Genomic DNA, 25326 nt, shown 5'->3' with positions numbered 1-25326 from the left:
GACTTCCCCGGTTGTGCAGTGATTAAGACTCCGTGCTTCCACTTGCAGGGGGCGCGGGTTCCATACCTGGTAGGGGAACTAAGATCCCAGGTGCCCTTGGTGTGGCCAAAAAAATGAAATAAAATAAAATCGTGTATTACAAATTTCCCATGTACTCTTTTTTTAAAAAAATATTTATTTATTTGGTCTGTCTTGCCCACGAGAGTTACATCATTAGGTTGGGGCCAACACCGTACAGAGAGTTTTCTAGCAATTCAATAATTTCAACTGCCCCCAAGTAAAAAATTACAATCGGAATGTTTTTCGTCCTTTGTCCCTTCTTCTCCACGCTCCTGGTTTCTTGATTCCTGCTCGAGGCAAAACCACCTGAGAGAGGCATCTGTCCCTCGGCGCTCTCCGTAGGTAACTGAGATTTCATTGGCTGGGAGCGCTGACGTCTTATCGTAGTGCGGCCGCCTTTTCCGGAGGAGCGTGGGTTCGTTTTCCGTATTTTCGGTGGTCGTCCCAATCCGGGGTATAAGGGCAGATGGCTGAGAAACCGCTGCGCCTGTGAGTGATCCTGAGTATGAAGCGCGCGCGCACGCGTGTGTGTGTGTGAGAGAGAGTGACCCTGAGTCTGAAGCATGTGTGTGTGTGACCCTGAGCCTGAAGCGGGTTGTGTGTGTGTGTGTGTGCGCGCGCGCGCTGGAGGGGGTTTTCTAAAGACAGAAAGGCGGGGGCGGAAGCCCGGCGGCTGCTGGTGAGCTTCGATCGCGTCTTTGCCTGGCCACTGCCGGCCTCTTTCCTGGCCGTTTTCGCTTCTGAAGAGGGGGACTCTTGGCGACACTCGCTGAGAGAGGAGGAAGCTCCTAGCGTCAGGCCTTCTCCATGTTAGGCCGTCTTGGTCTCTGACATCATTTCCCCTTCGTTTCTCCTCGCAGTATATTTACTAGCCAAAAATTGTAGGCATGGGGCCCATTGATGGGCTCTGGGCAGTGGTCGACAGGAGAGAGAGACAGGGCCTTTGCCCTGGCGCGCTTTTTGAGGAGATGGTGAAGAGAGGACTTCCATTCATTCATTCGTTCAACAGTATTGATTGAACAATTGCAGTGTGCCGGGCACTGTGTTAGGCGTTGCACAGATGGAGTTCCTGCCCTAATGGATCTTACAGTTTAGGGAAACGTATATTAATCAAATAATCCAGATAAATGTTGAATTACGGTCCTGATAAATGTCAGGAGGAAAAGGTTCACGGTTCTGGGAGGGTGTATAGGGTATTTGGATTAATGTGAGGAATCAAGGTAGTGAGGATTGAGCCTTGATTAATAGTTTTGTCTTTATCCTAAAAAAGTTACTGGATCACTGGAATGTTTAAGAACGCCTTGGCATGATCAAATTTCCATTTTGGAAAGCGATTCTGGTTGCAACGTGAAGAAAAAATTATAGCCAAAGTAGAAAACAGCTAGGATTAGGTAGCGTAAAGGCAGAGGAGAAGTGCGGGGGTTCAAGGTTTATTAAGGAGAGGACATCAACAGGGTTTGGAGGTGGTTTGGTTATGAGTGAGAAGGTGTCAGCATTGTCCTGGTCCTAGATTTCTTTCTTCAGTGGGGTAGGAAACACTGGAAGAGGGCCCAGATGAGGAGATGATGAACTTTGAGATGTCTTATGATGTACAAACTGGACAATGGCTCTCCCCAAAACAGAGATAATTCCATGTGACAACTGCTATGAGAGAGGAAATGCAGGATCCTGTGGGAGCACCAGGATTTGGTGACTGATAGGGGCTGGAGGACTTCCTAGAAGAGGTGGTGCTCAGAAGATAAGTGAAAGTGGTAATAATTTATTACAGAAATTGCTCTGAGGAGCTATATGGATTTCTGATGTTTTGAGAAGAGGACTTTCTGAGTGGTCAGGAAGGCTTTAGAGATGTGATAGACCTTGAAGGATGGGAAAATTTTAGACTCAAGATGGGTAGTGTGGGACTGTTAGGAGAAATAACTACCCCAAGGGAATGGCAGAGAGAGAGTGATCAGATCGACAGTAGGGAAGGTTTCTGTTATGGAAACTTGGAGAAAGCATTGGGAAGAGAGATCAGGAACTTGTGGAAAGCTGTGGTTCCTCAGGCAGTGGAGTTGTCTTAATGTTTTTGAGGAAAGAACATTAAACTGCTGGCTTTACGTAGGGTGGACAGGAAGAAGGGAGAGTATTAGAGGAAATGTAAGTATATCCTCTGCGTTGTATCCAATACCAGATTCACCGTATTTCTCTCTGATTCTGCCTCTGCATAAACTACAGGACTCTCAGTTGCTCAACCTTGTAATTATCCTCCGTTCCTACTTCTCCACTCCAATTTGTGTTCAAGTCTTCAGAATTCTAAATTTCTCGTCTGTTTCTCTCCTCCCCATCTTCATTTGACATTGCCCTCTTTGCTGGTATTTTTGCTTATAGTCACTTGTTCCTCCAGACCATCTTTCAGTCTGTTACTAAAATGATCTTTCTAAAACAGATATGATCGTTTCACTACTCGCATTTTCACTACCTTGAAAATGTTCAGTGGTATGGACAGTAAAGAACACCAGAAAGACATACTGACAAAACAAGAACTATAATATTTCAAGATGAGTTAAAAGACATTAAGAAAATGATATGAGAAGTGGAAAAACCATGTAAATCAAAAGTATAAAAACTCAGAAATGAGATTATAGAACAAGTTACCTCAAAACTTAGGGTCAGTCTGCCTTACAAACCTCAGGTCTTGTCAGTTTCTATCTCCCTACCCCATAACACTTTACACATACCTCCTATTATTGCCCTTGTTCATATAAATTTATAACTATCAGCGTATCTCCCCTTCCCTGATTGTGTACTCTTTGAGGCTTGAACTGAGTCTCTGTCTTCTTTATACTCCTAACGTGTCCTTAGCATAGTACTTGGCATACTGCACTTAGCAAGCATGCCGTAGATGTCCTGAGTGTGTTTGTTGAATGGATGAATGAAGCCCTGTGCTAAGATAGTGGTAGTGGAAACAAAAAGGACAGGATGACTTTGAAAGATATTTGCAAAAAGGAATTGAGGAGACGATGACTGGATGGGGGATTTTTGGGTCTTGGTAACCAAGTTGGCAGTAGACTCAGCCACAAAACTTGGCAAGTGAGAATAAGCTGGTTCAATTTTGGAGGAAATGATAAGCTAAATTTTAGATATGGTGAAGTTATTGGTGAGACCTTTAGGTGGAGCTGCCCAGTGGTCATTAATAGTTCACATGCAGTGAACCTCTCAGGTAACCTCAGAGACTGGATCACATATCTCCCTAATCCAGGAAGACTAGGGTATACCAAACCTGGCAGGCTTATTTGTGTGTCCTGCATTGCCTTAACATTTATGTCTTGTTTGCAGCTTGGCATGTGGAGATGTTGAAGGAAAGTTTGATGTTTTATTCAATAGAGTTCGAACAATTCAGAAGAAAAGTGGAAACTTTGATGTAAGATGTTTCTTTTTACTGCATTTAATTTGACTGTTGTAATCAAACATAGTAAAATAAAGTTGGGGCTCCTTTATACATTTCTCAGTCAAACACATACTCTCCTTTTTTGTTAGACTGAGTTCCTTTTTTTTTCTTATGTATACAAATTTATTTATTTATTCTTGGCTACATTGGGTCTTCCTTGCTGCACACAGACTTCCTCTAGTTGTGGTGAGCGGGGGCTACTCTTTTCTGCGGTGCATGGGCTTCTCATTGCCGTGGCCGCTGTTGTTGCGGAGCATGGGCTCTAGGTGCGCGGGCTTCAGTAGTTGTGGCACGTGGGCTCAGTAGTTGTGGCTTGTGGGCTCTAGAGCACGGGCTCAGTAGTTGTGGTGCATGGGCTTAGTTGGTCCGCAGCATGTGGGATCTTCCGACCAGGGCTCAAACCCGTGTCCCCTGCATTGGCAGGCAGATTCTTAACCACTGCTCCACCAGGGAAGTCCGAATTCCTTTTCTGAGCATGGGAATTTAGTAGCTGAAAAGTGGTGTGGGAAGGGAGATGTGTTTACTGTAGACCCTTCTATACTTTTTTGAATTTGAATTTTGTTACTTTATTACTGTACGCAAAACTGAAAACAGACTAGCAGAACCTCCCTAAGTGATTCTGACCCTGGGTTTGGGAAGCACAGATCTATTTCATGGGTATATGGTATGAGTGAACTCATAGCATATGTGCAAATGCTTCACAGACTAAAGAGTCCTATGTAATTGTTATGTGTTGTTGCCAGCTAGACTGTAAATTTTTAGAGTACAGAAGAGTATTCTGGATATGGGGATAATTTGTTCATTGGGTTAAAGGTTGAGTAAGACAACAAGCAGGAAATGTGTCCTTTATGCCCTGTATCTCTCAGGGTATCTAATATTGTTTTGTATTTTGCAGAGAGATTTTTTAAGGTTGATGTCTCCATTTTTCCCTGACCCTCTTGTCTCTTTCCCCAGCTTGTATTTGACATCCAGGGAGCCAAAATTTAGGAATTCATAGAATCAGTAACTACTACAATTGTTGTAAAAAAATTATGTTTAGAAATTCTGTAAATTGATTAAGGAAATTCTGTAAATCGATTAAGGAAAAAACTGAGATCATTAAATAGGATAATTAGCTCAATAACGTTATTATCAATTAATTATGTACTATTTGATATTATTTAAAAATCTCATATATCTGTTTAAAAAACTCATTTTAGCTGCTGTTGTGTGTAGGAAATTTCTTTGGCTCCACTCCAGATGCTGAATGGGAGGAATATAAAACTGGCATCAAGAAAGGTACAGAACTTTTTTTTTTTTTTTTTTTTTTTTTTGCGGTATGCGGGCCTCTCACTGTTGTAGCCTCTCCCGTTATGGAGCACAAGCTCCGGAGACTCAGGCTCAGTGGCCATGGCTCACAGGCCCAGCTGCTCCACAGCATGTGGGATCTTCCCAGACCGGGGCACGAACCCGTGTCCCCTGCATTGGCAGGCGGACTCTCAACCACTGTGCCACCAGGGAAGCCCCAGAACTTATTTTTAACATATGATTTCTAATAAAGTTTCAAGGCTACATGGTTCTTGCCTAGTTGTTTTTCACACATTAGTGATTGAAGAGTTTGCCTTTGATTTCTGCATTGACCTGGGAAGAATGCCTATATATCTAAATGTTCACATTTTGAATTTGGTTGGATTTAGTTCCAGAAAAAGAATTCTCTTCTCAGTAGGAAGGAATTGAATAATGCAACCATATGTGTTCTTTTTTTCCCCTAGTTTCAGTGTTTTTTATTAAGCTCTTTGGGGTCTGTGTTTTCCTAACTATACATTGACCATTCTCTCTAAGATGTTACTTCATCAGCCTAGTGATACCATTTAATAGTCAAGCCACAAGGTTGGTTGTAGGATATCCTATGTGGTGACCGTGTTCCATGTATAGGATTGCAGACTCTTTTTGGCCATGCCATGTGGCTTGTGGGATCTTAGTTCCTGGACCAGGGATCAAACCCGTGCCAGGGAATTCCCTAGAATTGCAGACTCTTTACTTTTGCTACAAGTGTTTTTCCTATGAGGATACAGTTCTCAGGTTCCAAAGCAGATCTGCTAATAGCTGGTGTCATGTCTGTTTCTCTCACTAGCTCCTATTCAGACATACGTGCTGGGTGCCAATAACCAGGAAACAGTAAAATATTTCCAAGATGTTGATGGGTGTGAATTAGCTGAAAACATTACTTATCTGGGTAAGTTGATATCTTGTGTGTTTGTAATGAACATAATGTGTCCCAGGAATTAGCCTCCAAGGAAATTTGTGGCTGGATTCATCTGCCATTACTGCCTGAGAGAATGGGGATCAGGGTTTTTTTTTCTAAAGTCAGTGTCTATACCTTTAAGACTATGTCATTTTTCCTATGTTGTCTCCCACCTCTCCCCAATCTCCTTGTACTTTCACAACCCAATATATACTCTTTCAGCCAACTAGAGGAATAAAATATTTGACTACAGTGTTTGAAGTACGTCAGGTATAAATTGTGTTAAAAAAAATTCTATGTATGTGGTCTCACCATATAACATTGCTAGATGTACACAGCTTATTTGTTAATTGGACTCCTAATTTACTATAGCTCTAGGTTTCACTGAGGTTTTGAAAAACTCAAGTTTTTAGTGCTGATACTTGGGTTTTTCACTGCTTTTGTCCTTTTTCTGATTCCAGGTCCACTCTTCAATTCCAGGTTAAAATTGTTCCTCCACAACCCCCTGAAACTTTCTTTCAATGTCTGGCTGTTGTAAAAAGCACTGTCAAATTTTGCTTTTCTTCTCCACTTGCTCCCCTCCCCCCACCACTACTGCTTCTTGGATCATTCAACTCACTGTTATCTAAAATGGCTCAACTGGTCTTCACATTTCCTCTCTCTTGGTCTCTCATTTCTTTAGAAAGCTTCTACATTTCCTTTGCTATAAGTGCTCTTTTAGTTTTTTTATTAGTATGTGTGTTCCTTTTTTACTTTATTATTCTTTGTTAGTCAATATGTGTGTTCCTTTATTAGTTAGTATGTGTGTTCTTTTATGAGTTAGTATGTGGAAAGAACCATTTGAGAAGAAGAGACTCAGTAGATGAAAGGGAAGTGAAAATTGATGGAACCAGGGTTCTGGCGGCAGCAAGAAGGAAACGGAATCAAGGGCACAAGCTATGAATAAATTTAGATGATGGCAGAGTCTCTTAATTTTTCCCAAGTAATTGCTTTTTCCAAATGTTTTCCTTCATTTGGAAGCTTCTGCCTTCATGAAGAGTACATTTATTCTAGACTATAGCTTACTCACAGCTGCAATTATTTTTTTTTCTTCTCAGTGCCTCTCCCTGTATCCAGGTGTCTAGATTTCTTTTAGTCCCTTTGGAGTCTCTAGAAGGCAGAAAGCCTTTTTCTTAATCAGTGCTTCCTAGGTTTTTTCATTTGCAAGGCACCTGGGGCAATCAGACTGTGGGCTCCAGCAGCCTTCACATAAGGACTGCTCTTACTTACTGAACAGGAATACTGTTGTAGCCATCCAACATTGAGACCTAGGAGCTGGAAGTGGGGCATGGGGAAAGAGATTCATCACCAGAGTGACATTTCATTCAGCAGTTTGACTAAAACTTGTCCATTTTTCTTTGAACCCAGGTCGTAAAGGTGTCTTCACTGGAAGCTCGGGGCTGCAGATTGTGTACCTCAGTGGGACAGAGTCCTTAAATGAACCTGTCCCAGGTTACAGTTTTAGTCCCAAGGATGTGATTTCCCTGAGAACAACGCTGTGGTCAACATCCCAGTTTAAGGGTGTTGATATCTTGCTCACATCCCCATGGCCCAAGTATGTGGGGAACTTTGGGAATTCTTCTGTGAGTAGTATTTGTTCAGTTGGAATTTCTAAAAGCAAATTGCAGTGGCTTAATTTGAGCTTTTTTGCTCTTTATGTGACTATTTCAGCTCTTAGTTCCTTTCAGTACAAATCTTTTATGAATTTTTCAGGTTACTTAAAGCCTTATTGGCTGACCAAAGCAAAAGTTGATCTTAATGAAAGCATGATTCACTGAAGAGAGAATGCTGAAGTCTTACTTATAAATGAATTTTTTAAAAAAATTATATTCTCTGCTTCAAGTACCCTTTCTCAAGCTTCTTAAGAAGTTTTGAGGGGTCACTAATTTTCAGTGAAGAGATTTATAGCTAGTGGCAGCTCTGTAGTTTTATTTCCCCCTTTCCATTCCAGATTATATCTTTTTGACTATCAACATATTTTAAAAGGTGGAATCATCATGGGATTGAGGATAGTGATCTAAAAGTTGGGAAACAATATATTGAAAACTTAGTACTTTTCTAATGGGAAAGCTTTAATGTTGGAACGTATTGGAGCGTGCCATGGCGTTCGATCTAAATATTTTTGTAGGAAGAGGGTGTACACCAGGTTGGTGAGTGACAGCTATCATGGGGAGCTACCTTGGTGGAAATCAGCCTAAGGAAGACCTTGAAAGGTTGTATGTGAGCGCAGAAAGCATCAGCTGAACTTCAGTGAAGGAAAATGTAAGAATGCATTTAGGGACAAATATCAACTCCTAGATGTAGAGTTATCAGATATGATCCAGAAAAGGGCCTTGTAGACCACTCTGCCAACTTCAACATAATGTGTCCATGACTAAAAAGGCCAACAAAATACCAGGCATTGTCAGGATTTTGAAGGGAGAAGGGACAACACTTTCTTCCCCTTCCACAAACCTATGGTTATTCTGCCACTAGTATACAAGAGGCAGTGCTGGTTGCAGCGTAGAGAAGATACAGCAGAACTAGGGAAGATCCAGAGAAAGACTACTAAAGTGGTGATGAGAGAAAGACACGTGATACTCTATAAGGAAGAATGAACAGCAGTGCTAAAAAAGTTTACAATTTTTGATTAAAGTAGATTTTGATGAAAGTTTATAAGTAATCATACAAGGTATTTATAGGGGAGAAAACAGTATATCTCACTAGTCCCTAAGGTACTGTAACTAACCTCAAGGTCAGTTCCCTGCCCTTCAGCAGACACCTGAAGGAGGCAAGCATAAGACAAAAGGAAGGTTTTGCTTTACTTAGTGGAAAATTAACTCTGGTAATTTCTTTATTTCCAGTTAATACCTTCTCTTAGAATGAAGTTCATAAATAATGTTATGGATGAGAGAGCACATAATTTATTGTTAATGGAAGCTCTGGGAACAAACCTAACTTTTGACAGACTTTGTATTACAAACTGTGACAAGGGCACGGTTGTGCCCTTCCACAAGCCACACCTTCCTTGACTGAAGCAAAATAAAGGATTGTACGCTTATGTGATGAAGTCCTTGAATGTTCTACGGCAAATATTCTATGGATCCTAGCGGCCCTGAAAGCTAGCTTTTAATTTTGATCTTCTGCAATGACTATGACTGTCTGCATTGTCAGAACTACAGGAGCACAATGAAGCAACTTATAGACGTACTACTGTCTGTGGGCTCCAGAGAGAGTGCTTACTTTCCAAAAAAAGATTGTAATAAACCTTGTTTTGGGTATTAGTATGGAGGAGTTACCTTCTCCCTTAACCTCTGGCTTCCAACAACTGTTCCTATTTCTGCATTTGTAATAGCCCAGTTCCCCTTATGTGTTGAGATTTCTCTGATGCCATAAGTATGGAATTCATGACGCAAATCCTGCTGCCCACATTGTAGCCACATAAATATTCCAAAGACATTTCAAAGTGTCTTGTTATATCTCTGCATTTCATGATAACTCTTAGGTCTGTTATGATGACTAAGTTTCTGTTTACTAGGGAGAAGTGGATACCAAAAAATGTGGCTCTGATTTGATCTCCAGTCTTGCCACAGGCTTGAAACCAAGATATCATTTTGCTGCATTGGAAAAGACTTATTATGAGAGGCTTCCATATCGGTGAGTAGCATTTCATTCTTTTTGTTTTTTTGAAGAATTTGCCTGGATTTTCTGTGTAAACTTCTCATGTTCATTTCAGCCATATAATATCTTGGTTTCTTTTAGTTACTCAGGCATGAAATGAGTGACTTTCAAATCATTCCAGTTCTCTGAGTTTGGTTTCCTAATTTGAAATACAAGGGATTGGATGATACTGTATCATCCAATGTATCATTTAAAGCCCCTTAAAGGTTTGAGGGTCTGACATAACAATGCTGTTTAACTATCATAGCTTGATGTACAGTAAGTCCTGTTTTGATCAGGTTAAACGGTTACTCCTTGTATAGCCTTTTTTTTTTTTTTTTTTTTTTTTTTGCGGTACGCGGCCTGTCACTGTTGTGGCCTCTCCCATTGCGGAGCACAGGTTCCGGATGCGCAGGCTCAGCGGCCATGGCTCACGGGCCCAGCCGCTCCGCGGCATGTGGGATCTTCCCGGACCAGGGCACGAACCCGTGTCCCCTGCGTCAGCAGGCGGACTCTCAGCCACTGCGCCACCAGGGAAGCCCCCTTGTATAGTCTTAAACTCAGGATAATCACCTAAGAAGTATTTCAATTTAGGAATCAAGAACTTGTATCAATTTTTTCTCTCTCTCTCTTTTTTCAGTATAGCTTGGAGATGGAGTTTTTAAAGGATGTATTACAGAGAAAATAAAACCAGTGTTTTATAAGTAATAGAGCTAAGTAAAGTTAACTCTGAAAGATCTTCACTTTAAAGGCATGGGTAATCCCTAAAATGATTTATAAAAACCTTTTTTTTTTTTTAATATACAAAAGCAATATACGTGTTGTTGAAAGTTCAAAAAATATAGGTGAGCAAAAAGAAGAATATAACCTGCCCTTTGCCTATAATCCCACAGCCTAAGGTATAACCATAGGTACTACGGATTTTTCTTTTATATCTCCATATATGCATTCCAGAAAAACCTCTTGTTCTCTGAAACCATGCGCTAAAAACAGAAAGGTTATAGGAATAAGCCACTCAAAACTTTTAAGGATCCAAATATACATTTCTCTGAAGAACATAAACCAGTGGCCAATAGGCACATGAAAAGATGCTCACGCATCATTAGCCATTAGGGTAATCCAAATCAAAACCAATGAGATACCACTTCTCACCCCACTAGGATGGCTATAATCAAAAAGACAAATAATAAGTGCTGATGAGGATGTGGAGCAGTTGAAGCCCTCATACGTTGCTGTGGGAATGTAAAATGGTACAGCTGCTTTGCAAAAATACTTGGCATTTGCCTACCATATGACCCAGCAATTCCACTCCTATTCCAAGTGAAATGTAAACATAGGTTCACAAAAAACTTGTACACAAATGATCATAACAGCATTATTCATAATCGCCAAAATGAGGAAATGACCTAAATATCCATCACCTGATGAATGGGTAAATAAACGGTGGTATATCCGTATGATGGAATGTTATTCAGTAAGTAAAAGGAATGGAGTACTGATAAAAGCTACATGTGTGAACCTTGAAAAGATTATTCTAAATAAAAGAAGCCAAACACAAAATACCACATATTACATGATTCCATTTATCTGTAGTATCCAGAATAGGCAAATCCATAGAGATAAAAAGTAGATTAGCGGTTGCCAGGGGCTAGTTGGAGGGAAATGGGGAGTGACTGTTAATAGATACAGGGTTTCCTTTTTTAGATGATGAAAATGTTCTAAAATTAGATAGTGGTAGTGGCTTAGTATATGTCAATATGCTAAAAACTGGTGAATTGTATGGTATTTGAATTAGATCTTAATAAAGCTGTTAAAAAAAAAACAGCAAAAAACCCTGTACAACTTTTTTTTTTTTACATCTTTATTGGAGTATAATTGCTTTACAATGGTGTGTTAGTTTCTGCTTTATAACAAAGTGAATCAGTTATACGTATACATATGTTCCCATATCTCTTCCCTGTACAACTTTTTAACCAGGGCTGTAACAAAAACCCATAACTATCATAATAAAAATACTGGCATTTTTTTTCTAGGGAACATAGACACTCATGTATTTTTATATTTTTCCTAGGAGAATGAAATCATGCTATGTATTACCATTTGAAGCATTACCATTCCACTTAAAACTCATTTCTCTTTGTTTTTCATTATTATAGTTTTTTATTACATAAAAGAAGAGAGAATAGTGTAATGATCCCTCCTGAACCCATAACCTACTTCAGCAGTTATCAACATTTTGCCAATTTTCCGACTCTTTTAAAGCCAAATTTAGAGTTTTTTGTGCTTTTCAAATACGTGACCTCATTTTTTTCCCTAACAGCAGCCCCGGGAAGTAGGGATGATTATTCTACTAGATGGACAGGTAACATCTGAGATGTTACTGGTGGTGATGTAGTGATAGACTTAGGACCTGTGCTTTTTTCATGGCCCCATGGAGTCTACATATTTCATAATTGCAGATCAAAAGTAAAGTTTGTTGGTGGGAATTCCCTGGCAGTCCAGTGGTTAGGAGTCGGCGCTTTCACTGCTGGGTTCAATCCATGGTCAGGGAACTACGATCCCGCAAGCCTCGAGGTGCAGCCAGAAAAAAAAAAAAAAAAGGTAAAGTTTGTTGGTAACCTATTATCTTTCCAATATGTTATAGAAACCACATCATTCTGCAGGAAAATGCACAGCACGCCACCAGGTTCATAGCTCTGGCAAATGTTGGAAATCCAGAAAAGAAAAAGGTAAATTTTGAGTATTTGGTGTTTGGTTAATATTTATTGTCTGCCTGATAAATGTTCCTCTTACCAAGTTTAGCATTCAGATCTTCTCTTCTCCCCAACTGCGATGTCCCAGTACTTCAGTGACTTTACTCTTTATAATAATATGGTAATGAAAGGTCAGGTTTCCTTGGGTCCTTTGTAGGAGATTTTAGAGAAGGGTTTGGGAAAATAGGCCCAGTGGAACAAAGGCAAAATTTCAAATGAATGATGTCTTTCTTCCCACATCCATGTGGTCGTCTCTATGGGTATTTTTCATGAGTTTGACCTCAGATGGTACTCTTGTTTTTCTTCTTTTAGCAACTTCATTTAGCAGAAATAATAAAACCTTCCCAAGGATTTACCTAAGCCCTCGTTGGCTTTGGGAATCTTAGTGATACCTTGAATCCTCCTTTATACTGGAAAACAGTGCAGGTGAATGAAAGAGGGTATACCAGAAAAGTATATTGTTCTCACTTCCCTGAGAGCACTTCTGATTCTGTAGGGCCAAAAGCAGGATATTGTGGATTGGAATAGCTAAAGATCAGAACAGTCAGTCACGTGGGAAAATATATAAATTATCTGAAGATTATCCTACTATAATATGCCGTAAACAATGTACATGCAAAAGATAAATATTTTGTTTTTTTCCATAATATCTTAAACTTTTAGGCCCAATGCATTCTTAGCAAGTTTAGATTTGTAATTTTTTTAACTTCCTTCCCTCCCTCCCTCCCTTCCTTCCTTTCTTCCTTTTTTTAAACTGCCCTTTCAAGACCGAGCATCACTCACAGTATTTTTAGTCTATTGCTTTACTTTCAGGGACATGTTAGCCTTAACCCTAAGCAATGCATACTTCACTCAAAGAATATGCACATTTTAAAATTTGGAAAGTATTAGTAAATTCATTTCAAAATTTTGTTCCAGTTTACACCCCTACCAGCAGTGTATGAGTCTGTTTTCTCAATGGGTAGTGTCAAATTTTTATTAACATTTTTTGCCATTATGATATAAGAAGGTTGTGTATCATTGTTAATTAGTTGTATTTCCCTGATCAGTAGTGAGGTTAAGCATCTATTCATATCTCACGTAGTTTTCAGTATCTGTGCCATTAGTCCATGGTTTTAGATATTTATGTGAGTATTTATTTCTTTGCTACTAATCCCTAAGAAAATCTATCAGCATATACAGCAGAAATTGTATAAAATCAGAGGGAAACACTAAGTTGTCCAATTCAGTTTTCATTAGAAAAAAAGAAGGGCAGTGCAGTGACTATGGACAAAGTGCACAAAGATAAAGGACCCAGAGACAGAAGCAGTTTGTCTTCAAGGGTTATGGAGCAAGTCCCTCTGGGCCTTGCAGTGATAGTTGTTTTGTGTAAGGGCTGGGCTTTGATTAGTTGCTTGTTACTTCATCAGCCCTTGGTTTGCCCCTGCAGGGATCACTGAAACGGCATTGCTGTGGATTCTCTGAACCACAGATGGGCTGGTTGCTGCTCTTTAATCTTACTCAGTTTCTGAAGCTTTGTGTGAAATGTTATAATAAAATAGGTTGGTTACATTTGCACAAACAGTATTTCCCTTAATATTATGTTGTTCTTCTCCCAAAGTATCTTTATGCATTCAGTATTGTTCCTATGAAACTAATGGATGTAGCAGAACTGGTAAAACAGCCTCCAGATGTCACTGAAAACCCTTACAGAAAGTTTGTGAAGCAAGCATCCATAGGAAAGCAGATTCCTGCCCCTGAGGTATGTTCTGACTGAGAGGTGGCATTTTCTGGGCAGGATTGCCCATTACAGGTGTCCTTTTCCTGGTTATAGTTTAATTCATAAGGCAAGTTTAATCCCTCGAATCTAAATCTTTTTCTTTCCTTTGGGAAATCATGCTGGTGATTAGAAAGCCTTAGTAGATTTCCAGTAAGCTCAATGTGTTTTTTGTTTTGTTTTTGTTTGTTTTTTTAATTATATTTTGGGGTTAACAGTTTCATATTTTTAGTCTTTCATTGTCTAAACTTGGTTCATATGTTGGGGTTACACATGTAGAGTCTTTCCTTGTCTAAAGTTAATTCTCTGTTCTTAACTCTTCAGGCAAAGATCCCAACTGCTTGGTAGCAATGTAATTTGTGATTTTATAATGAGTGGTATAGGTGAATAAGATTTACTCTGAAGAAATTTCTTAATAGCAGACTTTTCTGAAATTCGTTTTCCCTTCACTAAAGCAAGGAATGTCAAGTTTCCTTACTAGTATGCATTGTCTACTTTCTCAGACTTTTTTTCTTATCTTTTTAATTAAAACTCAGAATTGTTTGATCTGTGAAATTGTAAGACTGCACCATGGCCCTACTGAGAGAGAAAGGGAAAGGAATGTGGGTGGGTTCATCCTATTCTGTTTTAGGCAAGAGTTGCTGTATAACTTGCATTTTAATTCACTTTTCCAAAGGGATAAATTTGGTGGTAGCTTGGATAAGTGTTGAGAGGTATGACTGAGAGTCCAGGCATCAGGATTGGGAAAATATTTTTCTTCTCTAGAATAGGCAGAAAGGGCAGGGAGGAAAGACATGACATGGCAGGAACATTCCCTTGTATGTGGATGGTTGGCTACTTGTCTAAAGGTTAGTTTAATAACATTTACTCTTCTACCTTTGGCTGTTCCAGGAAGATTCAGCCTGTCAGTTTTTCTTTGATTTAAATGAAAAGCAGGGAAGGAAGCGTTCATCTACAGGCAGAGATAGCAAGTCTTCTCCTCACCCAAAGCAGCCTCGCAAACTTCGTAAGTACCTTGGTTCCAGAGGTTTCTTATGTGAGCAAAAACTGTTATTTTGGGTCTTGTTTGGGAAGCAGCATTGCTAAGAGAGCCTCTTTTGGCAGAAGAAGATTGTATATTGAATCATTAGGACCAATAAGAAAAATAAAAGAATGCAAAGGTGGCCTGACTTTGAGGCTGTCTGAGGCTATTCCTGTCAGAACTATGGAAAAAGCTCCTTTCCATCATGTCTGTAAACGTAAGGTTAAGAGCCTACAAAACCAGTTTGGGTTTATAAAATAATAGAATAATCAAACTGGTAGAAAAGACTTACAGCTATTACATTGAGATCCTCTTTCTCCACCCCCTTGTTTCAAAGATGAAGAGGCTGACTTCGGGAGGGTACACGTACTCCCAGGGTCATGTGGATAGCTGGTGGCATGACTAGAACTAGAATTAGGGCTCCAGACACCCAGTTGAGTGTTCTCTCATTGCAGTTAGTTGCCAGTTACATGCTACTTTAGTCAATATATGGTTATCACATGGATCACCTACCTGTGGATTGGTTACAAATTCAGAACTTTTAATAGAGGTTTAGTTTCATTGATAATGGTAATGGGGGCAGGGGTCATAGTGGGAGCACAGCAGACACAGTCCGTTGTGGCAGTACTGTGTACATATCAGTGTTTGCAGGTTGCAAAGATCAGACAAGGCTGAATTCTATAGGGTGGTTATGTGCTGGAGTGCTTGGACCATGGTAACATTTGTCTTTCTTCCACATGAAGCTCAGCCTCCAGGACCCTGCTGGTTTTGCCTTGCCAGCCCTGAAGTGGAAAAGCATTTGGTGGTCAGCGTTGGCACACATGTGAGTTACTTCCATGAACCTTTTACAGAGGAGACACCTGTTTGTTTTCTGTTAACTTTATTGAGTCATAATTTACATATCATAAAATTTACCTAGTTTAAGTGTGCAATTCAGTGATTTTTAGTTAACTCACTGATTGTACAGCCATCACATAATAGTTTTAGAACATGTTCATCACTCCAATAAGATTCCTCATGCCCATTTACAGTTAGTCTCCATACCCACCCACAGCCCCAGGCAACCACTAGTCTCTTTTTTTTTTTTTTTTTTTTTGTGGTATGCGGGCCTCTCACTGTTGTGGCCTCTCCTGTTGCGGAGCACAGGCTCCGGACGCGCAGGCTCAGTGGCCATGGCTCATGGGCCCAGCCACTCCGTGGCATGTGGGATCCTCCCGGACCGGGGCACGAACCTGTGTCCCCTGCATCGGTAGGCGGACTCTCAACCACTGCGCCACCAGGGAAGCCCAACCCCTAGTCTTTTTTGTCTTCATTCCTGTCTGGGCATTTCATATAAATGGAATCGTACAGTGTCTTTGTGTCTGGCTTCTTTTACTTAGCATAATGTTCTTGATGCTCATTCATGTTGTAGCATGTGTCAGTTTTCTATTCCTTCTGGTCAAATAGTATTCCGTTGTATGGATAGACTACATTTTGTCTATTTATTCGTCAGTTGATGGACATTTGAGTTGTTTCCACTTTATGGCTATTAATGAACATTTGCATACATGTCTTTGTGTGAACGTATGTTTTCATTTCTCTTGGATAGACACCTAAGGAGTGGAATTGCTTGTAATTTTATGTTTAACTTTTTTTTTGCGGTACGCGGGCCTCTCACTGTTGTGGCCCCTCCCACTGCGGAGCACAGGCTCTGGATGCACAGGCTCAGCGGCCATGGCTCACGGGCCCAGCCGCTCTGTGGCATGTGGGATCTTCCCGGACTGGGGCACGAACCTGTGTCCCCTGCATCGGCAGGCGGACTCTCAACCACTGCGCCACCAGGGAAGCCCTATGTTTAACTTTTTAAGATACTGCCAAACTATTTTTCAAAATGGCTGTACCATCTTGTTTTCCCTCCAGCAATGTATGAGGGTTTCTGTTTTTCCACATCCTTTGCCAACATTTGTTATTTTCTATCTTTTTGACTAGAGCAACTATAGCAATTCTCCTGTGGTTTAGTAGAGCCAGTTTCACAAGATTGCTCCTTCTCTCCCTCCTCTCTGACAAATAGGTATGGCTCTCCTAGGGTGATGTTTTTATGTAATTCTTGAACTTTATATGTTTTTATTTCATACTACTTGGGGGTGATGAGTTGCTTTTTTGAATTACTATTTAAAACAAGGATTTTCTTTTCTTTTTTATTTTTAATTAATTTATTTTTGGCTGTGTTGGGTCTTCGTTGCTGCACACGGGCTTTCTCTAGTTGAGGTGAGCAGGGGCTACTCTTCGTTGCGGTACGCGGGCTTCTCACTGCGGTGGCTTCTCTTGTTGCGGAGCACGGGCTCTAGGCGCGCGGGCTCAGTAGTTGTGGCTCACGGGCTCTAGAGCACAGGCTCAGTAGTTGTGGCACACGGGCTTAGTTGTTCCATGGCACGTGGGATCTTCCCGGACCAGGGCTCGAACCCGTGTCTGTTGCATGGGCAGGCGGATTCTTAACCACTGTGCCACCAGGGAAGTACAAACACAAGGATTTTCTTTGTCCCAAAAAGGGAGTCTTCTGTTGCCTTTACACTCATATTTGGCTAAAAATGTTGACTTTTTTTTATATCTTCAGATTTAAAAACTTGAGTTTATTAATTTTTATTTGTGATAATTATGCAATGTTGGGAACTGACTTACACTGATTATATAAAAGACTAAACTGATAAATTCTCAGTTTTGCCTAGTAGTAGAGGATATAGCTTCCTAATGACGGGAATACCCACATCCACATTCCTGGTATGGGTATCTGGGAACCCAAGATAATAATTACAAGATTGCTTGGTAAGCACTGAATCAGACTATGAGAACTGGATGATTTTGAGAAGGATTTTATTCAGGCTGTGGAAAGTTCTGATGAACTATGTGTGTCTCACAGTAAAGTCATCCTATTTCAGATTTCCCCAGATACTTTTCCTTGGGCAGGGCTTGATTAGGTATTAAATAATATTAGTTTTTGACCCTCATTCCTCTGGGCTTCATATAGACCATTATTCTTCTTTTTCATTCATTAGAATGAAAGAAGCTTAATTTTCAGGGTTAACATTTGCACCCTAGTCTCCCATGACTAGAATTGGCTATTTCCCAAGGCTCCTGAGGAAAATATTTACAAATCATTTCTTAGTGTGTGATGCTTCTGCGGACAGATACTTTCATCCATTTTTCACTGATTTATTCTAATTTTGTTTCCTGGGGATGACCTTTTCCTCAGCTTGTCCTGACAGTGAGGGCCCTCTTCTGTGGGCTCCTGTAGACTGACTAGAATCTGTGTCATCTTACACTCGAAGTCATATCCCTCTCCTGCCATTATTGTTTGACTGAAGAGTCCCAGTCATTTACATTTAATTTTTATGTCTTGCATATTGGCACACTCCTGTCGGTAGGGGGAGCATGAATGGGGTCAAGGCCTGTGACACAGCTGGGCCATAGAGCCCGTGGATGAACTCTTCAGTGGGAAGAGACGCAAACTTGAAAAACTCTTCTTTTTATAGGAATACCTTTTTGGATTAACTCTCTTGGATCTTGGTTTCCTCCTTGGATTAGTGCATGCTATCCTCCTCTCCCATATGGTATGGTATGGGGGAAGGCTTCAGACTGCCTTCTGTTTCGGAAACAATAGGTTCAGAATGCCATGCAGGGCACAAGAGATTTGGAATGGGTGACTTAGCTCCGTGCTGCTCTGGGCCTCCAGGAGAGATGGCCTTTCCTTTCCATTTATTGTACCTTTCTATTGCCTAGGGTATCTGGCTTAGGGTATGAGCCTAGGGGATAATCAGGAAACCTGTTTGCTTCTCATCTTGACCTAAAGCTAGAGGGGCAAGAAGTATCTCAGATTTTGATTGTGGCCCAACCCAGCACCCCAAGTAGGAGGTCACATGATGATTTTAGCCTAGAGCCTACCTAGTAATCAAGTTTACACTTACCTGTGCTGTCCTTTGTTGTTAGAAACCTCTTGGGAACCTCTGGTGACCTGTGGGTGTCTGGCACAGGGCTTGGAGTCCCCTCTGTAGCCACTCCTCTTGATCTCCTTTCATTACTTCTTTCCCCTGGCTTTTTCTCTGTCTTTGCCATGCCTTCCTCAAGGAATATACATAGAAGTATGCTAATGGCCCATGGCTATAAATTGGTAAAAGCAGGTGCGGGCTGCTAAGAGTCCAGAATAACTATTGCAAAATCCATGCATTTGTCTATGGGAGAAATATTCATTCAGGTCCTACTTATACATTTGAGATAAAATTAGAGATAATTCAAGTATAGAACAGATTACAAGTTGAGAGTTTGAAAAGAAGGGAAGAGATCAGCCAAGTGTGAAACTATTCACAAGAACTAGAAGGTACTGCCTTGGGGGGTGCTATTTAGTCTAGACTAGAAACTTCAGTAGCTTCAGTGCACATCACAGTATAAAAACTGCTGTTTATGGCGGTGACCCACTGACATAAAGGAAAGGCTAGAAAATTCAGGCTTCTAGAGTAACCTTTTAAAACAAACACAATCAAAATGGTTATTAAATTTTTTTTTTAATGTTTTAGCACATATGAGGTTTTGATGAACTTTAGTCATCTGGGATATTAACTCTATAGATGTGTTCAGTCCTCTGTGCCAAGGAGATCGAGGATGATCACGCTTTAGTTTGTTTCTGATACTTATCCTGTCATTCTATTGGGCTTTCTCAGTGTAGATGAAAAATAAATGACTCCTTCCTTCAGCCTTAACTTTGAACCCACCACACTAAAAGTATACTTTGGATTGTTTTTCTAAAGCTCCAGTACCTTCATTTGCCTGCGTTGATATTCACTGGCCCTTTCTCTACTCACTCCGTGTCTTCCCTTCAAAGAATGTCTGAGTGGTAGAGCAGTCTTGCATGTTTAGGTTTTGACAGAAATATTTTTAGTTGCTGTTTAGCTGCCGGCAGCCATTGTTGGGAACTACAGTTTTTTTGGATGTACCTGAGTTTGAGGTTTCTTCTTCTTCCTTCCCTGTTAGGTTATGTTTGCTTTCATTTTGTAGAGGTTAGTCAGCAGCTTAAGGCTGTAGGGACACTGGATGCTAATCACGTCATCTTTGCCTTTTTCATGAGCCTAAGAGGTGTATTTAGGGGGTGAGGTTGGGTGTCACTGTAAGGAAAGTGGTTCATTTGAAGTCAGAAGTGGTATCTTTCTTTGGCTGGGGGTGATAATAAACTGAAAAATTGCTTTCAAGTTCGGAGCCTGGGAGGAAAAACCAACCGTCTGTTCCAGTCTCCTTCAGCTCTGGTGTGTTTGTAGCCAAAAGCTGGTCTGCGTGCTGCTCATTGGCTCCCAGTTCATTTGATAGTTGCATAGAAATTTGTTGCATCTGGGAACTCCCTGGCGGTCCAGTGGTTAGGACTCCACACTTTCACTGGCGAGGGTGCGGGTTCAATCCCTGGTCAGGGAACTAAGATCCCACAAGCCGTGCAGCCAGAAAAAAAGAAATTTGTTGCATCTAATCTCATTCTTCAGCAGGTGCTTGACAACATTGTTGTTATAACCTCTAAAATTAGATTTTTTTAAGAGGAGAATTTCTACTGAGAGCCTCTTGAGCACTTTTCCCACACCCTTGGGCTCACGCTCTGTAGAGGCTTTTCTCCCTGAAGAATCACACATGCAGTATTGATGTCTCACTTCTGTGTGCTTCCTCTTCAGTGCTATCTTGCCCTGGCCAAAGGAGGCTTATCTGATGACCATGTCCTCATCCTGCCCATTGGACACTACCAGTCAGTGGTGGAGCTTTCAGCAGAGGTGGTGGAAGAGGTTGAGCAGTATAAGGCTACATTGAGGCGCTTCTTTAAGAGTCAAGGCAAACGATGTATTCTATTTGAGAGAAATTATAAGAGCCATCACCTCCAGCTACAGGTAGGTGGTCTCTGCCCAAGAACTTGGAAGGGCTGTATGGGGACCTGGATATTGATAAATATTTAAATAATGTTAATTTTTTTGAAGTATAGTTGATTTACAATATTGTGTTAGTTTCAGGCATATGGCAAAGTGATTCAGTTTTACATATATATATATATATATATATTTTTTAAGATTATTTTCCATTATAGGTTACTACAAGATATTGAATATAATTCCCTGTGCTACATAGTAAATCCTTGTTGTTTTTCTATTTTATGTATAGTAGTTTGTATCTGTTAATTTCATACTCCTAATTTATCCTTCCTCCCCTCCCTTTCCCCTTTGGTAACCATAAGTTTGTTTTCTATGTCTGTGAGTCTGTTTCTGTTTAGTATATAGAGTCATTTGTATTTTTTTTTCAGATTCTACATATCAGTGATGTCATATAATATTTGTCTTTCTTTGTCTGACTTCACTAAGTGTGATATTCTCTAGGTTCATCTATCTGTGTTGTTGTAAATGGCAATAGTTCATTATTTTTTATAGCTGAGTAATATTCCATTGTATATATATATATATATATATATATATATATATATAAAAAACATATCTTCTTAAGCCAGTCATCTGTTGATGGGCACTTGGGTTGTTGTGTAAATTGGTGCAGCTGCTATGGAAAACAGTATGGAGGTTCCTCAAAAAACTAAAAATAGAGCTATCTATGATCCAGCACTCCCTCTGCTGGACATATAACCAGTAAAGATGAAAACTCTAATTCGAAAAGATACATGTGTGCCAGTGTTCATAGCAGCACTATCTGCAATAGCCAAGACATGGATACAACCCAAGTGCCCATCAACAAATAATGTTAATTTTAATACTTAATTTTAATTAATATTTAAGTATTTGATTCTAATATAAGGTTAGGTATTTAAATAGTTGATTTCATATTTAAAATATTTAATATGAATTTTCATATTAATATTTAAATAATATTCATTTAAAAGGTTAAAGAGTTTCTAGTGATAAGTCCAGAGATTTTACAGGGATTCACAGGGTAGTGCATGGCAGTACAAGTGAATAGCACAGATAGTAAGTGCCTTGTTGAGAAAAGGAATGGGTAGTCGAGGAAGGTTCCAAGAAAGGTGTGGGCCTTGATAGATAGAGTTTGGAAGAGAGTGGGTATTTTGTGTGAAGCTCAGCATGAGTAGCAGCTCAGAGGTAGGAAATAGTCTCAGATCCTGCCTGGGGCTAGCAGCTCAGAAATTCAGAGACTTATGGATAATTTGATTGTCGTTGTGGTGGTTTTCTTTCTGGCACATTTGTTAAGTTTTCAAATGGGCCTGACTCTGCCACATATATTATATAGGAGCTGGCAAAGGCTTAATGACAAAGAGATCTCTTTCTAGCCTTTCCCACATCAGAGATGGGCTCCCACATGTGGCAGACAAGCTCATAAGTTTAAGTCCTTACAGACAGGCTGACATAGACCTGTCTGGCCTGAGGAGAATCTCTGCTGAGGGGTGTTTCTCCACCCCTGTGATGGATTTGCTACGTCTCAGGGACTGTGCGGGAGGCATGAGCTCTCTGAGACCTGCATGAAGAATTTCTCCTGCTCCTCCCCCCCACCCCAGGTCATTCCTGTGCCCCTCAGCCGCTGCGCTACTGATGACATTAAAGATGCCTTCATTACTCAGGCACAGGAGCAACAAATAGAGCTGTTGGAAATCCCAGAGCACTCAGACATCAAGCAGGTAAAACAGGAGGGGAAGGTCATATTCCAGGAGAAGTAAAGACCTGGTTTCTGACATGTTGAGCCTGAGGTACTCAAAGGTGTTTAAAAAATGTTAAATGGGCAGGTGACAATTTGGTCACTAGAGCATGGGGTATTGATTAGACTAGAGATGAAGATGGTATTACATCAGTGCCTTAATGCTTTCCTGGGAAGAGCAAGAAATTAGAAATTTCCTAAGGCAGGAACTTAGGAAGGTAGGTGCTACTGGGAGGATCTTTGTAATATCTGCCAGTTTGGCTTTTTAAACTCTAGTTCCACTAAGTGGCTTGGGATTTATATCTGCTCACATCCTTTTTCTTGTGCTTCTAAGCTGAATTCTTTGCCAAATTAAAGCTTTAAAGAGATGGGCTGGGATGTTTGACTTTTAAAGCGCTATTGCGTGTCCTCACATGACTCTGTTTACTTTAGATTGCACAGCCAGGAGCAGCATATTTTTATGTTGAACTTGACACAGGAGAGAAACTTTTCCACAGAATTAAAAAGAATTTTCCTTTGCAGTTTGGAAGGTTTGTACATTTTTCTTATTTTAAATGTATTTTCACTAGACCTACTCTGAACGAAGTAGTGGGCTGCATGGCCAGTTGAGTAAAAAGCCAAACAAGGAACAGTCCTTGCCCCAAGGAACCAATAGTCTTAGGGCAAGTCAGATGTTTACATATATGACAGTAATGCAATGCAGAGTGTGAAAAGCACGAGTAAGGAGGGGACGGTGCCAAGGCTCTCGCGAGTGCAGGGCCCATCATGTGTCCAGGGGCCACGATTAGGGATATATTTGACCCCACAGCCATCCAGGATGAACTGCTTTTCTGCCACCATGTTTTCAGATTCATTTAAACTTAGTTAAAATAAAGCACCACTTCTTGGAGACATGGATCTTCTGGCAGCCAGGGAACTTGAACTTCGCCCTGTGGAGGGCCTCAATCACATGTTTCTTGTTCTGCAGGAACAGTTGTGGATGGACATTATGACTTGGCCAATGTGGACCCTGGCCACTGTGCCCTGGGGCTTTCCCAAGGCACCGTGCATACCTGTCTGGAGCCTAGATCAGGGACAGCATGCCAGTCATGAATGTCCACTGGAAAGGGCTGTCTCCAGGGTCCCTTAGGGCAACCCATAGAGGCAACAGGCTGCATACACTACGAAGAAGGCTGCTGTTTGCAGTCATTGCACACTGGGGCCCCATGGGGAAAAGAGCACAGTCAGCTTAATTGGCTGCAAAGGAGTTATTTCTAATATATCAAAATAAGTAAAAGTATAAAGCAGTGGCATTTAGAAGGTAGCTTGTGTATGTGGTGGTTTTGTTGACATTGAGCCTGTGCTGTTGTGCCTACGTAGCCCTGAGTGCACTAGAAAGAGAGGCAGAAAGTCAGAGTGGGATATGATACTAGGTGCCTGACTTTTCACCTCAGCACACTAATGGCCCGAGATGACAGAACTAGAGTTTAAGGCAGGATGTAATTACAGCTAGTTTGGTGCTTTGATTATGTTGTCTCCATACATCAGAAAACCCTTATTTTGCATTTCATAGGCAAGGAAATCAAGGCACAGTGATGAAGTAATCTGTTCAAGTCACAGATAGCAAGTGGCAGAGCTAGGAATGGAATCCAGTCCCTGATATTTCTGATATCAGGGGCTGCCCTCTTTCTACTGTGCCATGTTGCTTCTCTAGGTACCAGTAATGTAGTTCCAAGTTGTTCAGAGAAGTAAATGGAATTTGAGGGGCTAGAAGAGCTAAGACCTGAGCGGGTCACTTATAACAGGCATGACTTTGATAGATAGAATGGCAGAGATGGCTCTCAGGGCAGAGAAAATGGTATGATTTAAGTCAGAGAAATTTGCATACCTTCTTTGGGTGATGCTGAGTGGAGCTCTCTGGCTGGAGAGGAATCGAAGGAAGAGTGGGTTTTGGACTGATACTGTCCGTTTTGACTTCTTTGTGCTTTTTCTGCAGGGAGGTCCTGGCTAGTGAAGCTATCCTTAATATTCCTGACAAGTCTGACTGGAGGCAGTGTCAGATCAGCAAGGAAGAGGAGGAGACCCTGGCTCGTCACTTCCGGAAAGACTTTGAGCCCTTTGACTTCACTCTGGATGACTGAGCAAAGGGAAAAGCACTTTATGAACTTCACAGGATGTAATGGCAGCCTGTTTTTTGAGAAACAACAGTCTCCCACGGGGACTGTTTCCCTGCCTCTTTTTTGTGTATTCCCATGGAAGCTGCCTGCAGCAAGAGGCCTAAGATTGAATATTTTTTAGAAAAAGTCACATTCTAGGATGAAGATCTTATGTTAAAAGCATGTCTGTCATCAAACTCCAAGTACAGCTTGTTTTTATTAACATTTTCAAAAATATTTAAACTATCATATAAAATCCAAATGCTTTTTCATGGTTGGGAAGTGTCTTGCGTTCATGTTACCTATAACCATTGAAATGAAGTAGTGTGTGTGTATAGTAGGAGGGGCCAGGGCTTTAGGCCCAGGTGTTATCCCAGGATCTCACAGGTGGCTTCTCACTGAACAACCCAGGATGGAGAAGGCCTTTGCCATTTTTCTCTTATAGCAGTCATCTTACTGATATAGAAGAGCTCATTCAGTCCTTCAGCAAATACTTAACTCCTATGTGCCAGGCATTTTTCAGGCTCCAGGAGTATAGCCATGTCCCAGCATGATCCCTGTTGTCCAGAATTTACGGTCTAATTGGGAAGAGGAGGGGCAGATTTTTAAAAAGAAGACGAGTTCT

General features: G+C 40.8%; 1 protein-coding gene and 2 non-coding genes across 4 annotated transcripts; 2 read left to right on the top strand and 1 right to left on the bottom strand.

The window, feature by feature from the left end:
- The first annotated feature begins 430 nt into the window (after nucleotides 1–430).
- Nucleotides 431–24978, top strand: CWF19L1 (CWF19 like cell cycle control factor 1). Of its 2 annotated transcripts, XM_027112308.1 has the most exons (14): nucleotides 431–549; nucleotides 3376–3460; nucleotides 4687–4765; nucleotides 5601–5702; nucleotides 7119–7333; nucleotides 9268–9386; nucleotides 12034–12118; nucleotides 13743–13883; nucleotides 14790–14904; nucleotides 15663–15742; nucleotides 20601–20810; nucleotides 22430–22549; nucleotides 22999–23096; nucleotides 24542–24978. In XM_027112308.1, exons 1-14 carry the CDS (start codon nucleotides 527–529, stop codon nucleotides 24684–24686), a joined length of 1617 nt encoding a protein of 538 aa, XP_026968109.1. In that variant the 5' UTR covers nucleotides 431–526; the 3' UTR covers nucleotides 24687–24978. The 2 variants fall into 2 exon arrangements, with proteins under 2 accessions (XP_026968109.1, XP_026968110.1); XM_027112309.1 differs by lacking the exons at nucleotides 431–549; nucleotides 3376–3460; nucleotides 4687–4765; nucleotides 5601–5702 and having other exon boundaries at nucleotides 7192–7305.
- Nucleotides 22090–22237, top strand: LOC113623709 (small nucleolar RNA SNORA12). The gene has a single exon (XR_003434025.1). It is a non-coding gene; the product is annotated as a small nucleolar RNA SNORA12 (small nucleolar RNA).
- Nucleotides 23674–23808, bottom strand: LOC113623703 (small nucleolar RNA SNORA70). The gene has a single exon (XR_003434020.1). It is a non-coding gene; the product is annotated as a small nucleolar RNA SNORA70 (small nucleolar RNA).
- Nucleotides 24979–25326: the final 348 nt, after the last annotated feature.

Source organism: Aethalodelphis obliquidens, unplaced genomic scaffold (assembly GCF_003676395.1).
Source record: "Aethalodelphis obliquidens isolate GAN/ISIS:26980383/991018 unplaced genomic scaffold, ASM367639v1 scaffold11, whole genome shotgun sequence".
Taxonomy (NCBI): domain Eukaryota; kingdom Metazoa; phylum Chordata; class Mammalia; order Artiodactyla; family Delphinidae; genus Aethalodelphis; species Aethalodelphis obliquidens.
Note: the sequence above shows the minus strand (reverse complement) of the source record. Positions and strands in the feature narration are given on the sequence as shown.

Coding starts and splice junctions, on each gene's coding strand:
- CWF19L1 (XM_027112308.1), top strand. CDS start 527: ATGGCTGAGAAACCGCTGCGCCT. Junction 550..3,375: donor GCTGAGAAACCGCTGCGCCT/GTGAGTGATCCT, acceptor TCTTGTTTGCAG/CTTGGCATGTGGAGATGTTG. Junction 22,550..22,998: donor AGCACTCAGACATCAAGCAG/GTAAAACAGGAG, acceptor TGTTTACTTTAG/ATTGCACAGCCAGGAGCAGC.